The sequence below is a fragment of the Podarcis liolepis genome (genome assembly GCF_965112155.1).
Source record: "Podarcis liolepis genome assembly, chromosome: 10".
Classification (NCBI taxonomy): Eukaryota; Metazoa; Chordata; class Lepidosauria; order Squamata; family Lacertidae; genus Podarcis; species Podarcis liolepis.
The window spans coordinates 1303497-1319639 of record NC_139562.1 but is presented as its reverse complement, the minus strand read 5'-3'; the positions used below and the strand labels follow the sequence as shown (position 1 = coordinate 1319639).

At 56.0% G+C, this 16143-nt stretch overlaps 1 protein-coding gene across 1 annotated transcript in view; it reads right to left on the bottom strand.

Moving 5' to 3' along the window:
* The window catches only part of SND1 (staphylococcal nuclease and tudor domain containing 1), a 222995-nt gene that overhangs the window by 57469 nt on the left and 149383 nt on the right, over positions 1 to 16143 (bottom strand). Inside the window, exon 16 of the mRNA XM_083461073.1 lies at positions 6875 to 6984. Coding sequence (XP_083317199.1) covers positions 6875 to 6984 — 110 coding nt within the window. The remainder of the gene's footprint in view (positions 1 to 6874; positions 6985 to 16143) is intronic.

The following is a 16143-nucleotide window of genomic DNA, read 5'->3' as shown; positions in this document are numbered from 1 at the left end:
CGGCACCTCTGTGCTGCCGCGACGGGACCAAACTTGGCCCTCCAGCCATTTTGGGACTACAATTCCCATCATCCCTGACCACTGGAGCTGCTAGCTAGGGATGATGGGTTTTGTAGTCCAAAACCAGCTGGAGGGCCAAATTTGGCCACCCCTGATCTGGATGCTTGGGTCGCTTCGGCTGTTCTCTCCCCCAACCCCAAACCCCACCAGATCTTTCAGCCGCACTGGAGGCTTGGAAGTCAGCCCAGAAGAGGCATTCCTGAGCATGCCAAGAGGCAGGCGCGAGGCTCAAATATGGGGTGCAAGGTCAGCCCCCAAGGGGAGCTCCCACAAGAATGGCAGCGGCCTGCCGCCCTCGGCCAAGGCAGGAGGAGTCTTGGTGCAAAGGTGGCTTTCTGGGCAAACGCAGCTGCTGCGCTGGCATCCCTCCAGTGCCCTCTCTGGAAATCACTCGACCCCAAACCTCCCCTGAGAGGCTGCAGACCTGGCTCCCTCTCCTGCTCCCTTACACTGTGTGGCCCAAAGATGCCCCCCTTCCTTGTAGGGCACAGGCTGAGGTCGCACATGCACAACACCCCCAAGTAACTAAGTGTGTGTGTATATTGCAGTGGGGAGGGAGGGAGGTCTCCCTGGCCTTCCGGCCCCTCTCCAGCCCCACGGGGAGCATCTTGCTCCAGCATTCATGTTGGTAGCTCTCAGCAGCATGGGCTGGGCCTGGGAAAAGGCCCTCCTCCGCCTGTGGAGGAGAAAAGCCTCCCCCGAGCTAAGAACAGCTGGCTGCTATTTAGAATAGAATAGAATAGAATAGAATTTATTATTTATACCCCGCCCATCTGGCTGGGTTTCGCCAGCCACTCTGGGCGGCTTCCAACAAAGTATTAAAATACAGTGGTCTGTTAAACATTAAAAGCTTCCCTAAAGAGGGCCACCTTCAGGTGGCTTTTAAAAGTAAAATAGTTGTTTATTGCCTTGACATCTGCTGGGAGGGCGTTCCACAGGGCAGGTGCCACCACCAAGAAGGCCCTCTGCCTGGTTCCCTGTTAACTTGGCTTCTCACAGGGAGGGAACTGCCAGAAGGCCCTCGGAGGTGGACCTCAGTGTCCAGGCTGAATGATGGGGGTGGAGACGCTCCTTCAGGTCTACTGGACCGACTCCCATGCCTTCCTCTTGCTCCTCTCTTGTCACCCCAATCCCATGTGTGTCTACGGAGCTTTGATTCCATCAGTGGGGTGGCGCATAGGGGCTGTGCAGAAGCAGGCGGGCCCCGTCCCCGTGGAAGCAGCCGGTCTCAGGAGTCTCTCTCCCCCCGGAGTGGATCCAGAAGAAGGAGGAGAAGAAGAGTTTGGATTTGATATCCCGCTTTATCACTACCTGAAGGAGTCTCAAAGCGGCTAACATTCTCCTTTCCCTTCCTCCCCCACAACAAACACTCTGTGAGGTGAGTGGGGCTGAGAGACTTCACAGAAGTGTGACTGGCCCAAGGTCACCCAGCAGCTGCAGGTGGAGGAGCGGAGATGCGGACCCGGTTCCCCAGGTTACGAGACTACCGCTCTTCACCACTACACCACACTGGCTCTCCAGGGTGTGCTCGCTTTTCTCTGGTTGGCAGAAGGTGTCTAGGAGTCTCCCAAGATGCTTGGAAGGCCCAGAGGACCTATCGCTGGCCACAAATTCGAGGGAGGCACCACCTTGGTCAGGACCCCTCTGCTCAGACACTCTGGAGAGCTGCTGCCACCATCTAAACTGCCACCGCCATCACCAGGCCGGCAGGGACAGATCTCTCCAAGCAGGACCTCTGCACCCACCTCCTCCGCTTTCTCACCCAGGAGAGGCCCCGCCAGTCTCGGGCGCCTGCACACGCCTCTCCTGAGGGTGTTCATAATCCCATTTCACGCCCCATTGCGCTCCAGAGGAAGCCGCCTGCCCGTTTCATCCATCAAAGGCGGTGGAGGCTCCAGGAGCCACTGGATTGGCAAGGGCTCTCTTTGTGGCAAGGCTGGACTGCCCCCTGGAGCCCCAAAGTGGGGGGGGGCACCCCCTCTGTGTCTGCAGAGAAGGGCCTGATTCTGCACCTACTCCAGCCTTCCTTCTGCAAGGAGTCTCTGCCCGTTTTCTAGGCTGGGGTGACACCTCCCAAAGGTCCTCCATGAGCTGCTATTGCTTTTATTTATTATTTATTTTTTAACAAATATTTTTTATTGGTTTTTACAAAACAAAAACCAAAATAATAAAAAGGGGGGGTACTTCTACCATATCCATATATGAGATTCTCTGCATCTCGTGACTCCCCCCATCCCCTGCACGGGTCCTTAAAACAGTTCTTCTGAAACTACTGGTAATTCTCATTACATTCTCCACATTTTCCATTTCTCTAAGCTGTCCATGTTTTTCGTTTCTTTACAACGCATTTTCGCAGTCCAGCTAAACTGCATTTTTTATTTGTGTACAATGGTCTCCTAAGTAAATTATAGGATTTCCCCCCACAATTCTTTTTGAAAGTTGCTATTGCTTTTAGAGCTCCAGGCCGTGAGTAAACCAGCACACCGAGGAGTTTCCTACTTTGCAAGGAGTTTTCAAAGTAAGGCAGCATCCGAACGACGGTTCTTCTCCCGTCTCCCACTCCCACAGTCAGAAGTGACAAACTCTGCTCAGCCAGCGGCTTCCACGATCCCTTCCACACTACTTGGGTATTGAGCCTGGTGTGGGGCAGCCCTTCTGCCCTTGGAGATTCCCACCCCTGGAATATTAGACAAGCGCTGCCTCTGTTGCCTTTTCAGCAACTGTTGAAGACCGTAGCCTTTTAAGCAGAGAAGGCTCTGCATCTGCGTTGCAACGCTGCTATTATTATTATTATTATTATTATTATTATTATTATTATTATTATTATTATTTTATTTACAACACAGCCCACAACAACTCATACATACAAACAAACCCACCACCATTGACAATTTAATTATCAAAATTAAACTCCTATCCCCTTACACAAAGAAAACATAACATAAAAATAAAAGACTTCCTTTATCCTGTAAATGGCCTCCTTATTTACTTCTTGTGTACTGTTTCTTTTATATGTGATCATTACCGTTTTTCCCAATTATGACTTTTAAAACCGGCAAGTCTCCTATAGAAATTAATCGAAACAAGTCCAGGTGTATATTTGGGGGCACTGTTTGGTATTCTCTGCATTTCCCCCATTCTCTTTGGAACTCTTGTCTAGCTTGTCCCCTAATTGTCTCTGTTAATCTGGCCAATTCAGTACAATCTAATAATTTATCCTGCCATTCCTTTTTTTGTTGGCACAAATTCTTTTTTCCAATTTCTGGCAATTAAGGTCCTCGGTGGCTGTGGCATACAGGAATATTTTTTGATCCTCTTTTGCTATACCTGTGTCTGTTATTCCTAATAGGAAAGCTTCTGTATTTTTTCACAAAATTATATTTAAACATATTTTTTAAGTTCATCGTATACTATATCCCAGAAGCTTTTGATTTTTTCACAGCTCCACCAGATACGTATAAGTGTCCCTTCTGCACCTCCATGCATTGAAATGCTTTTAAATATTCTTCTTCCATTATAATTTGGTGACCTGGGCTCCTTTGGAAGGAAGGGCCAGATACAAACCGAATAAACAAGAAACGAATTCTGGGCAGAGGCTTGCCTGGGGTACCCTGAACAACTGCGCCCCTGCCACCCACACGGCCTTGGCCAGGCTGCAAGGGGGGAATCCGCCGGGCGCAAGGGGGGGGGCAGGGGGCCTGGCAGCAACGCCCAGGCGCTCTGAAGACGACCCCAGAGGAAGAGCGAGGCTCGTGCCAAGCGGGAGCATTTCATCTCCGCAGCAGCTCAGCGAGGTGGCTGCAGAGGGCATCTTGGCTCCAACATTGCAATTATGAATCACAGCACAATGACACCAAAGGCGCCTGGCGTGAGGCATGCGCCCGTTTCAATCACGGAAGTACGGCAACCCTCGTTGGCGGCTCTTCACATGCCGGTCATGCTCCTAACGAGCAGGGGGTCTGAACTGGGGGTGGGCGGGTAGGGAGAGGAGACTGGGTGCCTCTGCGCATGGTGAGCACAAACACACACACACCCCGTCCCTGCTTGCACATGACCAGGCGCTCAGGCAGCGGGTCAGGGAGACGGCAGGGAGAAAAGAGAGGGGCAGGTCTTACACCAGAGGAGGAATATTGGCAGGCCCCTCCCATCTCCAGATTGACAGATTAGTCAGCAAACGGCTCTGGCAGCCGAAGGAGGGCTTTCTTGGGGGCTATCGGCCGGGAACTTCCAGGCCAAGACCAAGGGGGAATCTGGGGGCAGCTGCTGGATCAGGGCAAAGAGGGCAGGGGCACCGAGCTCCGCATCCTGCTTTCCCCCCACCGGTTGCTCCAAGAGGAAGCCCATGGAGACGGACCTGAGCGCAGCAGCAGCAGCAGCGATCTCCTCACTTGCGATTCCCAGCAAGTGCCATTTAGAGGAGGGCAGCGCAATCTTCGCCGGAGCCTGGAAACGGTGCTGCTGTGAACGCGCCGTAATCAGAGCCCTTTTCAATCAGGCAGCTGCCTCCCCTTCCGAAGGTTATTTGCTACATCAGCCTCCCCACAAGCTGACACCCCCTCCAAGGGGGGCCTTGTGAACACCTGGAGACGGAGAGCAACACCCGCCGACCCCTCAAGCAGGCGCAGGCACCACCCACAGCCTGCCCAGGACCCCCCCATGGTGCTTCTGTCTTCTCACCAAACATGGGACACAAATGGCCAAAGGGCTGAAAGGATGTTGAGCGCCGCTTGCGCCTCCTCTGTGCCCACATGTGAGAAGTTTCCTGTTGCTGCCTTTGTCCCAGCGGCTGGGAGAAATGTCTTTCCTCACCCACAGGCCATCCCATAGGGGCTGACTATCCGCCAACTACGGCTGGGCCTTCCTTCCACTTTGCTGGGCCAGAGGAAGGGGCAGCCTGCAAAGTGTGCTGCGTCCTTCCGACAAGCAAAGTGCACGAGATTCGTGCCACGCCAGCTCAGAAGCCGCCGTGTCCTTGCCAAGGTAAGGACGCCTTGCGGGAAGAGATTAACAGCCACCCAAGAAGCGGGAAAGTGGCTGGGGAGGGGGTGAAAGGAGAGGCATTTCTGCAGTGGGCCTGCGTCTGAAGTGGCAGATCGAGACCCCAACTCACTCACACCCCCAACATTTACCTAGACCCTCCACTTGAGAAGAACCTTCCCCAAGTCGCCTGCCCTCAACACTGCCAGCCCCTTCCCATTACAACAAGAAGGCGCAGCAGGAGACATCTGGAGTCTTCCCAAAATCTGAGAGGCGGTTACAGACTTGCTTCACTCGTTTTTTAAAAGTACGCTAGGTGCCCTAACCAGGGAGAAGCCTCTGTCATCACAAGTGCCATCTGAAGCCCTGGCATGATGGGAGAGGGGTGCAAAGCAAAGAAGAGTGCCTCTAAGCATGTACAGACGACTTGTTGTGCACACCTTGAGAACCGAGTCCTTCAGCCACGGTCACAACCATCTCTGAAGGTCCGTCCAGTGGAGCAACTGCTAAAAGACAGGGGCCGGGGCTTGAACCCGCCTGCTGGGAGCCCCCGCCTGGTGAAAGGGGGGGCAGTGGCAGCCCAGCCCAACCCCTGGCGGAGCAGAACCACCCTCGGGGGCTGTGCCAGTCCAGAGCACCCAGGCCCCAGCACAAGCAGAGCAAGGCAAGCGCAGAAAGGCCCTGGGAGAGACCTTTCCGCTGGCAAGGCAAAGCCGTCAAAGTGACTGACGGCTGAGAAAGGTCAGCCCGTCCGAGGCTGGCAGCTTTGGGTGGCACAGAGTTTTGACAAGGCGCCCCAGCGGTTCCTGAGCAACTAGCCCTGATCCAAAGCCAATTTCAGGCTAGCCGTTAAAAGGGCCAACGAAGGTCAACAACGCAAAAAACGATCCATAAATATTCTCCTGCTTGAAGCCAGGAGAAGAGCGTTCCAGGGTCATGAAACCAAGGTGGGCATTTTGTCGGGGAGGGTGGCATGTGGCTATGGTGTTTGGTGGGGTGGGGGGCAGAAGGGGCAGGCATCAGGGAGGGAGGGAGGGACTCTGGTCTTCCTCTGCCCAAGGACGTCCACACACAAATCCACCCACTCTCATCCCAGGCTCAATTCCTTGGCTTCCCCCTGCCTGGAAGAGGCCACCTGTTCTGAGCCCAGGGCCCCATCCTGAAACAACACCTTGGCCGATTTGGGGAGGGGGCCTCTGGCAACCTCAAATGCTCATTTCCACACATGCAGATGAAGGCGGCTCACACCACAAAAGACAAGGATTTTCTGGTGCCAAAGAACCACACACAAAACCACATTTTGCAAAGTCCTGGGAAGGGAGGAGGCTTTGGGGTCCCTGGGAGCACCAGCCCCCCCCAAGTGACCCAGAGGCAGCCTCACAGGCTCAAATGCGAGACTTCCTCCCCCCTCCCCAAAGGAAGCCCAAGGCCCAGCAAAACCCTGCTTGGCCAAGTCATGGGGCTGCTCCTGTGCCGCCTCCTCCAGCACCCGAGTTCGTGGCCCCGTAAGCCCAAGTCCCTCTGCCCACGAAGCCAGCTGGACCCCCGCGGAGCCACATGCTTAAGCTGAGCCCAGTCTGCGCAGCCGCAACTCGCCGTTTGCCAAGCCCGGGCCAGAAAAGACAGGCAGCCTCTCTCTCTCGAGCAAACCCTTGCCTGCCTGCACAGATCCTGGCCCAGAAGGAGGGCAAGAGTTCTTTGCAAGGGACCAGCCAGACTCCTCCCAGCCTGGGGAGCCAGAGCCTCTGGCCAGGCCGGCTGCTGCTCCACAGAAAGACCGGAGGAAGGAGACGACCGGAAGACAACGCCCCCCCCCCTTGCAGCCCTGCCCCCCTACCTCTCGCTGCAGCACCAGCTCCTTTGTGAAGAGAGTGGCCTCCTCGCTGAAGGGCTCCCCCTCCTGGACCAGGCCGGGCAGGTTTCGTGCACCTCGGGGACATTCGATACCTGAGGAAGGAAGCAGAGGGGCAGGGAGAGAGAGATTTTCAGTGAGCTTCCTTTTCTTTCCTGACTTTATCAAGTTCCTTCCATGATAGGATGGATGGCCGCCCGTCAAGGATTCACCGCAACTTGGGTGGAACAGATGACTCATTGGGTTCCTTCCATCAAGACCTTTGGAACAAGGATGTTTCCTCAGCGTCACCCAACCTGGCATGTCCCGCGGAGGACTTGAAGGTCCACAAATGACAACACTTTGGAGGTCCCAAGTCTCAAGGTCGTCAGACTGGTCTCAACTAGGGCCAGGGCCTTTTGAGTACTGGCCCCGACTTGGTGGAACGCTGTCCCAAGAGACCAGGGCCCTGCAGGACTTGACATCTTTCCGAAGGCCCTGCAAGACAGAGCTGTTCCGCCTGGCCTTTGGTCTGGACTCAGTCTGACCCTTACGTTTCCCTCCCCTTATGGTTTGATCTATGGGCTACTTTTCAAATGAGGCTGCATTTTAAACTGCATTTTAACCTGTATTTTAAATTGGGTCCCCCCCCCCTATTATGTTTTTACTGTAATTTTACTGGTGTTAGCATCCCTGAGCCCGGCTCTGGCCAGGGAATAAATATTTTTTAAAAAAATTATCATCATCATCATCATCATCATCATCATCATCATCATCATCATCACCGAGAGCCAGAAAAGGAGCTCCCCACAAAAGGAGCAGACCCCTAACAGGACCTGCCCTGGAGGGGAGGCTTGCCAGGACCGCCTGGCCAGGCCCAAGAAGGAGCCTTGGAGGCTGCCTGGCTAGGCCTGGGGTTCCTTTGCGGCCGCCCCCCTCAAGGACTGCCCTCCTCATCCTCCCAGGGCAGAAGGCTCTCCTCTGCAAGGAGCCCTGGACAGACCTTGCTTCCACTGCACCCCATCCCTGAGCCAGGGGGGGGGGGAAGGACTCCGAGTGCCAGAGGCTCCTGGGGAGGATCTGGGCCAGCCGGCAGGCACCCCAGGAGACAGAGCAGCTGGAAAGGCCAGCACCCAAGGGCCTTTCCGTGGGTGCAGATTGTAAGAATAATTTATTATGTCTACCCCGACCATCTGGCTGGGTTTCCCCAGCCACTCTGGGGAACTCCCAACAGAGTATGAAAAACACAATAAAACATCAAACATTCAAAACTTCCCTAAGCAGGGCTGCCTTCAGATGTCTTCTAAAAGTCAGATAGTGGTTTATTTCCTTGGCATCTGATGGGAGGGCGTTCCAGAGGGAGGGTGCCACCACTGAGAAGGCCCTCTGCCTGGTTCCCTGTCACCTCGCTTCTCGCAGGGAAGGAACCGCCAGAAGGCCCTGAGCTGAAGGATGGGGGTGGAGACGCTCCTTCAGGTCTACTGGGTCTTTGAGGCCATTTAGGGCTTTCAAGTTCAGCACCAACACTTTGAATTGTGCTCGGAAACATACTGGGAGCCAGTCTAGGTCTTTCAAGACCGGTGTTATATAGTCTCGGTGGCCGCTCCCAGTCCCCAGTCTAGCTGCCGCATTCTGGATTAGTTGTAGTTTCCAGGTCACCTTCAAAGGTAGCCCCATGCAGAGCACATTGCAGTAGTCCAAGCGGGAGATAACCAGAGCATGCACCACTCTGGCGAGACAGTCCGCAGGCAGATAGGGTCTCATCCTGCATACCAAATGGCGCTGGCAGACAACTGCCAAAGACACAGAATTGGCCTGTGCCTCCATGGACAGCTGTGAGTCCAAAATGACCCCCAGGCTGCAAACTGGTCCTTCAGGGGCACAGTTGCCCCATTCAGAACCAGGGAATACCCCCCCACACCTGCCCCCTGTCCCCCCCAAAAACAGTACTTCTGTCTTGTCAGGATTGAACCTCAATCTGTTAGCCGCCATCCATCTTCCCACTGCCAAAAGGTGCTGGCACTGCTTCTCTTAGTTCAAACATGCCCTTACCAGTGCTCTCCAGGACAGAATTTGCCAGGGGAGGCAGAGGAGGCAGGGGCTACTGGGAACCCTCACAATTGCCGGAAGTGGGGCCAGTGGGGAGGGGTGGGAAGTTGCAAGACAAGGATGCAAGGCTTCAGGTGAGACAAGTCTCCAGTGCCAGCCTGTCAGGGGCTGCCCCCTCCACCCCCATCCTCACAAGAGCAGCCACCACCGCAGCCGCCCTCCTGTCAGGGGGCAAGCTCCTGCCCCACAGCGGCGGAAGCGCAGTCCCAATCCACTTCCACGCTCCGGTGCCTTGCCAGGAGGAGGAAGGCTGGAAGGGAGCCAATGCGAGCCACTTTGGGCAGCTCCTTGGCGCAAGGCAAAGGCGCCCGGCCAGCCTTCCCCTGCGAGGCCGCTCAAAATAGCCCTGCGATTCCCTCCAAGGCAGCGAGAGATGCATTTTGCCTGTGGCTCCGCAGCTCAGCCCTGCGCATGATGATCAGCCGAGGCTGAAGCTGGCTGCCGAGCCGAGGCTTCCGGACGGGAAGCCATTTTTTCCTGGAATAATTTAAGGAGCAATAAAGCCGGGAAAGCAACCGCTGGGACATAACCTGAAATAAAGGTTTAGTGAGGCGGATGCGCCGCTGCCACAGAGAACAAGGAGGACGGGGGTCCATAAAGGAGCTTTATAGCAGCTGCGGCGGCATCTGTCAAGAGCATCAACCACTTGATGCGCAAAACGTCCCCGCTGGGGAGTTTGGCTTCCTCCCGGGGGGAGCGAGGTGGGGCGGTTCGAGGCAGGAGGAAGATGTGGCCCCAGAGACTCTGCGGGCGCAAAGGGCCGAGGGTGGGAATAAGCAGGGGGGGGGTGAGGAGGGGGTGGCCCTGCAATACCCCCAGAGCCTAAATTCAGGCTGGGGTGGCACAGAGTCCCCGGCAGAAGAGAACCTGACCGGGAGCAGAGAAGGAAGCTCCCTTCCTCTCCTCCACAGCCTGGACATCCTCCTTTCACATCATGGCTCGGAGGCACCCAGTCGACAAACATTCAAAACGGAGCTTCTGGCTGCGCTTGCAGGGTCTGCATGGTGGAGGCCGGACTCAATGGCCCCGTCCCACTCCACAGTTTGAGGATTCCTGCCCCAGGAGGCAAGACTCGCCTGCTTTGCTAGATCCCTTGGGGCTCAGGGCTCCTCCCTACATGGGGTTCCTTTGGGGAAGACCCAACACCTGTGGGTCAGCAAAGTCTTGGGGCTCCAAACCTCCCCCTTCCAAGCAGCCCAAACCAGGTTTCCCGGAGGGATCCCCCAAGGCGCAAGGTGGTGCCTGCGCTTCTCCACAGGCTGCGGGTAGCAACTCTTCGTGACCCCCTGGACCAGAGCACGCCAGGCACTCCTATCTTCCACTGCCTCCCAGAGTTTGGTCAAACTCATGCTGGTAGCTTCGAGAACACTGTCCCACCATCTCGTCCTCTGTCGCCCCCTTCTCCTTGCACCCTTCATCTTTCCCAACATCAGGGTCTTTTCCAGGGAGTCTTCTCTTCTCATGAGGTGGCCAAAGTCTTGGAGCCTCAGCTTCAGGATCTGTCCTTCCAGTGAGCACTCAGGGCTGATTTCCTTCAGAATGGAGAGGTTGGATCTTCTTGCAGTCCATGGGACTCTCAAGAGTCTCCTCCAGCACCAGAATTCAAAAGCATCCATTCTTCGGCGATCAGCCTTCTTTATGGTCCAGCTCTCACTTCCATACATCACTACTGGGAAAACCAGAGCTTTGACTATACGGACCTTTGTTGGCAAGGTGATGTCTCTGCTTAGAAACCTCCAATCTGGCTTTTTATGTGAAAGCGGTCTGCTTTTGCATCAGGCTCCCCACCTGGCAGGAGGGCTCATGAGATCGAGAAGGCGCAGAGGCCCAAGCGATGCCAGCTTGTTACCTGTAATAGCTGCCTCTGCCAAGTGCTGGCCGGGCGCAGCCTGAGAGGCAGGGATTGTTTCTGCTACATGATTAGAGGCGCAGAGGCAGGTCAAGTGCCGCTCCATCAAGATTTGCGGGGAAGGAGGCGGAACCCCAAGAGGGAGCCCAAGCAGGCGGCCTCTGTCGTTTCAGCTTCGCCAACGCCGGGTCCCAGCCAGACTCCTAGCAACTGGGAGGAACGACTTGTCCCCCTGCCCAAACCATCCACCTTGCCTCTTCCAGGCCCGCAGGTTCAACACAGGCCACCCGGAAAGATGGAGGGCGGAAGAAAGGGCCCCAGGCTCCGGTGGCTCACAGCCCAGCCATGTAACATACTCCTGCGTGGCCCCACACACCTGGGGCAGCCAAAGTGCCCTGCCTGGCCAGTGGGGGAGACCCACAGGAGACCCCTGCCTTGGGGGCACGCTCTCTCCTTCCGCTGACACCCAGTGGCTCTGCACTCCTCCTTGCAAAAAGGGGGACCAAGGAGTTTGCTCAGAGGCGCCTGTGTTTCCCTGCTTAGGCTGTCTGTCTTGTTTGTTGGTTTGCCGCCCCAAGGTCCAAGGCCGGGACGGAGCATCAAAACACAATATTAAGAAGGCTTTAAGACAACTCCCAGCCGTAAAAGGAGATGGGTCCTGAGAACGTGCACCTCCAACTGCAAAGGAAGTCGGGGGGCAAAGAGACGGACCTTTTGCATCCTCCGGAAGGTGTGCAATGAAGGCACCAGCTGCACCTCTGTGGGGAAGGCGCCCCACAGTTCTGGGGCTGCCACGGAGAAGGCCCCTTCCCCCTGGGCCACCACACAAACCCCTGAGCCTCTGAGGGGGGGATGGACCCCCAAGAGGGCCCTCAGGGAAGGAGGCGGCCATTCAGGTATGTGGGGCAGGAGTCGTCTAGGGCAGCACCAATGGAAGCGCCTGGAAAGGAACCAGTGCAGAGGATTTAATGCAGAATTCTCCTGCGGGTCCGTAGTGCAGGGGGGGCCCAGATCCAGGCCGGCTCCTGCCAGCCCAGGCAGCCATCAGCCCAAACCTCGCTCCGTGCTCAGAAGATGGGGCTCTGCTTTCTCCCTCTGCCGCACGTCCGGAAGAATGACAGCGGCGGAAGTGGCAAGGTTAAGAATCTCTCCGCACAGGTGACACAAGGATTTAGAAGCAGGCTCCTGCCAGAGACGCACGCCGGGCAAAGCCAGGGAACAGCTGGGCGACGCCACTGCCGCCAGCCGGAGAACCTCCCAGGTGGGCAGCAGAGTAAGGAGGGTGGAGAGGCGCTCTCCAGGGGCACGGCAAAAGCCACCTGGCCTCTCGACGACAGCAAGGCAAGGAGCCCCGAGAGGGAGGGCTCCTGAAAGAGAAGGGAGGTGCTGCCATGGCAGGACGGGGCAGCCACACACCCCAGGGGCAGGCGCAGGGGTGCACCTTTGTGCAAGTGAGTATTTTGCAAATGGAGCTGCCAAGCTCACCTGCCAAGGTACATAAGAACTCATTATCTAGCCCAGCATCAGGCTCTCTCAGTGGACCAGTAGGTGCCCCTTGGGGGAAACCCACAAGCTGAGCCCTAGAGCCCTCTTCTCCCCTCCTACGATTCCTCTGACTACAGAGGCAGAGCCTAGTCCTCGTGGCCGGTAGCATCCACCAGCCTCCTCCTCCTCCTCCTCCTCCTCCTCCAGGAATTGCTCCCTGTGGGAGGGAGTTCCACAGTTCAGCTGTACGCTGACTGACAAAGGGCTTTCTTCGCCAACCTGGCCTTGCAGACTCTGCTGGCCTCGCAGGTCCTGTGCCAGGGACGGCTGCAGCACCCGCTGAAGCCAGCCCAGCCCTGGGCACCAACCGCCTGGCAGACCTCCCTGCTCCCCACTCCCGGTTCAGGCAAGGCAGTTCAGCACTCTTGGCTCCTCAGCAGCCCCTCTCTCCCAAAGCACCACCTTGCAAACTGGGAGCTGGGCCTGGCCTGGCGCAGGGGTCAGAGGGAGCTGGGTGCTCTCTCCCCAGCACCCATCACAAAGCCCCCAGTCCAGACAGCCGCAGGCCTTGCTCCTGCCAGAGAGAGAGAGAGAGAGAGAGAGAGAGAGAGAGAGAGAGAGGCTGCTTTGCTGCTCCTGAGAGAGATAAATATAGCACAGGAGTTTTCTTGGACTGGATCGAGGGAGAGAAAAGCATTGGAAAGAAATAGGTGAATAAATCAGAGGAAAAAGTGCTTTGTGCAGCAAAATCGCTGCACCCAGCGTTGCCACATATTAATGACCCCGGGGAAAGCTGGCTCAGGCTGCCTTTCACATGCGATGTTCCCCAGCATACTGACAAGCGAGGGCTGGGGCAGGGGAAGGACGCGGCTGGCGGGGAGGGGAGCCCTGCCTGACCCCTGCCAGGACCCAGCAAGGAAGAGCATGGCAGAGGCTGCAGGGGGGGGGCAGAAAAGTCCTGGGGAGCAGCCTCAAAGCAAACCAAGCACAGCCGTAGGAGCACAGAGCTAGAACAAGGGGCCTGGCCTCGCTGACTGACTGCCTCCCAGCCCAGAGTGGAGGACAAAATGACAGGATTCTAGAGCTGGAAGGGATCCAAAGGCTCGTCTAGTCCAACTCCCCGCAGTGCAGAAATCACAGCTATCAGGGAACAAGTTCCCTTATGGCCAAGGTGGCTGATTCAGAGGAGAGAGGCAGGCGAGACCTCAAGGCACACAGGAAGAGCTCCCTGGGCAAGAGAGAGGTGGAGCCAGTCTTTCAAAGAGAACAGCCATTCCTCAGGAACCGCTCCTTCTCCTGCATCTCAGGCTCCAGGAAATGGGAAGTTTGCCAACTGGGGACACAGAAAGATGGGCTTGCAATGGGGGCCTGGGTGACACGGCGACTCGCCTGCCACGTGCAAAGGCTGTGGGCAGGACATCTCCCCTCCTGTGAATTATTGTATTTTAATATTATTAAAATTACAGTATTTTAATATTTTGCTGGAAGCCGCCCAGAGTGGCTGGGGAAACCCAGCCAGATGTGCTGGGTACAAATGATGATGATGATGATGATGATGATAATAATAAAAATAATAATAAATAATTAATAATAATTCCAGCCACTGGCATTCAGGAGCATTGCAGAGCCACTGGTCCTCTTTTAAAGCCACGCAGGTGTGTGGCCCCTTCCCGTCTCCTCCTGTGGAAGCAAGTTCCACTGTTTGCCTCTGCGCTACGTGAAGGAGGATTTCTTGTACAGTGGTGCCCCGCAAGACGAATGCCTCGCAAGACGGAAAACTCGCTAGACGAAAGAGTTTTCCGTTTTGGAGGTGCTTCGCAAAACGAACTTCCTATGGGCTTGCTTCGCAAGACGACAATGTCTTGCGAGTTCCTGCTGGTTCCCCCCCCCTTTTTCTAAGCCGCTAAGCCGCTTATCAGCTGATCCGATAAGCCGATAAGCCGCTAAAAGCCGCTAATAGCGCTAATCCGTCAATGGGCTTGCTTCGCAAGACGAAAAAACCGCTAGATGAAGAGAATCCCAGAACGGATTCTTTTCGTCTTGCGAGGCACCACTGTACCTGGCCTAAATCTTCACCTTCCATTTCATCGGAGGTTGATGAGTCCCAGCGTCACGAGAGAGGGAGGAAAACTTCCCTCTGCCCCCAAGCCGCCTAGAGAGGACAGCAGGCGGGTCGGCGAAGGTGGCGCATGCCAGCGCGCTTGGAAACATACTTGCACAAAGTGCCGACAGGGGCCGAATACCGGAGCACCTTCTCCACCACGACACCTGCTCCTTGCGCAGGGCCTGCTGGCCAGGGAGAGCTCCGGAGCCGGGAAGGGCCGGGGGTGTCTAGGAGAGGGCTCCATGGCGAGGCACTGGGGGGCAGCTGAGCCCCCGCACAAGGGCTGGCGCCACTTGAAGACGCGCCATGGAGCGCTTGAGATGGCAAGGGACGCCGGGCCGTTCTTCAAGAGACTTCTGGGGAGCGTGGGACTTGTGACAACTCCATTCCTAAAGGATGTTGCTGCTGCAAGCGGCTCCAGATAAAGGGGGGATTGGGAAGATTTGAAAGCTGGAGCCTTGGAGAACATGACAGCAATTTAAAAGAGATGAAGGGGCCGCAGAGGAGGAGGAGGCACTTGGGGAGGGACACAACGCCTAGGTGTTTATATGCTAATTCTGGGAGCCTCTCAGCCCAAAGAGGGAGCAGAAAGCCCTTCGCTAAATGCGGAGAGAGATGTGGGGAGCATATCAGACGCAAGGGGGGGCAGGGAGAGAGGCTTGGCTGCCGGCAGATAACTCAATGAAAGAATCAACTCAGCATGCCGCAACAGTGGGGGGAAAGGTAAATTCCGTGGCGGAGATTAGAGGGGGGGCACGGAATCGAAAATAAAGCTGCCTGCCAGCCTTTTCAGGCCTTTTATACAGACCTAGGAAGCAGCCACATTGGAATCCCCAGCCAGGTTCCGGTGGCTGCAGAGCACAAAGGATTCCGCAGAGCGAAAAATGAGGCTCAGGAAAGAGCCATCAAAACCACCGAGGGGCTGGAGGAACTCCCTTGTGATGGAAGGGTGTCATGATTTGGGGTGCCGGGCAGAATTTAGAAAATAAAATATAAGGGTGGAAGAAACGATACAGGCATGGAGAAAGGGGATGGAGTCATATTCTTCTCCCTCCTAAGGCCAGAAGGCGGAGACGACCCAATTAAACGGGCAGGCGATTTAGAATAATAATAATAACCTATTTTTTTGATATCCCGCCCATCTGACTGGGCTGCCCAGTGAGAAGGCGAAGGCCGGAGGTTAGCCTGGAAGGGAAGACTCTCTCAGGTTGCCCCACAGCCTGCCATAAGAGGGGCCTGAGTCCAGGCGGGCAACCAGCCGGACACCACACTCGGCCTGCAGGTGGCAAGGAACACGCCAGCCAGCAGACGGGTGGGAGATGGACAGAGATGAGCAATTCTGTTCCCTGCAGAAATCTGAGCAACGAGGAAATGTCTCGCAGACCATTTCCGAGGCCAGCCTATGACTGCGCCATGCGGAGAGAGGGAGTTCTCCAGGACGCGAAGGGCATGAGGCTGCCTGGGAAACCTTGGGGGAGGGGTCTGGTGCCCTGCAAAGCCCAGAACTTGCAAAATCTGCAAGTGGGAAAAGTCCTCCGAGCCTCATCAAAACCCAGAGCAGAGCTCCCGTTGTTTGGCCACTCGCGGCACCTTTGGCTTATTTACCCAGAAATTGCAAAAACCCCAGAGCGGCGCAGCGCACAAAAGGGGGAGACCGTTCCGCCAAGACCCACGTTAACTTCCTGCGCTCCCTCCTGCAGCAACGGTGAAATTGTTCTGCTCTTAAGT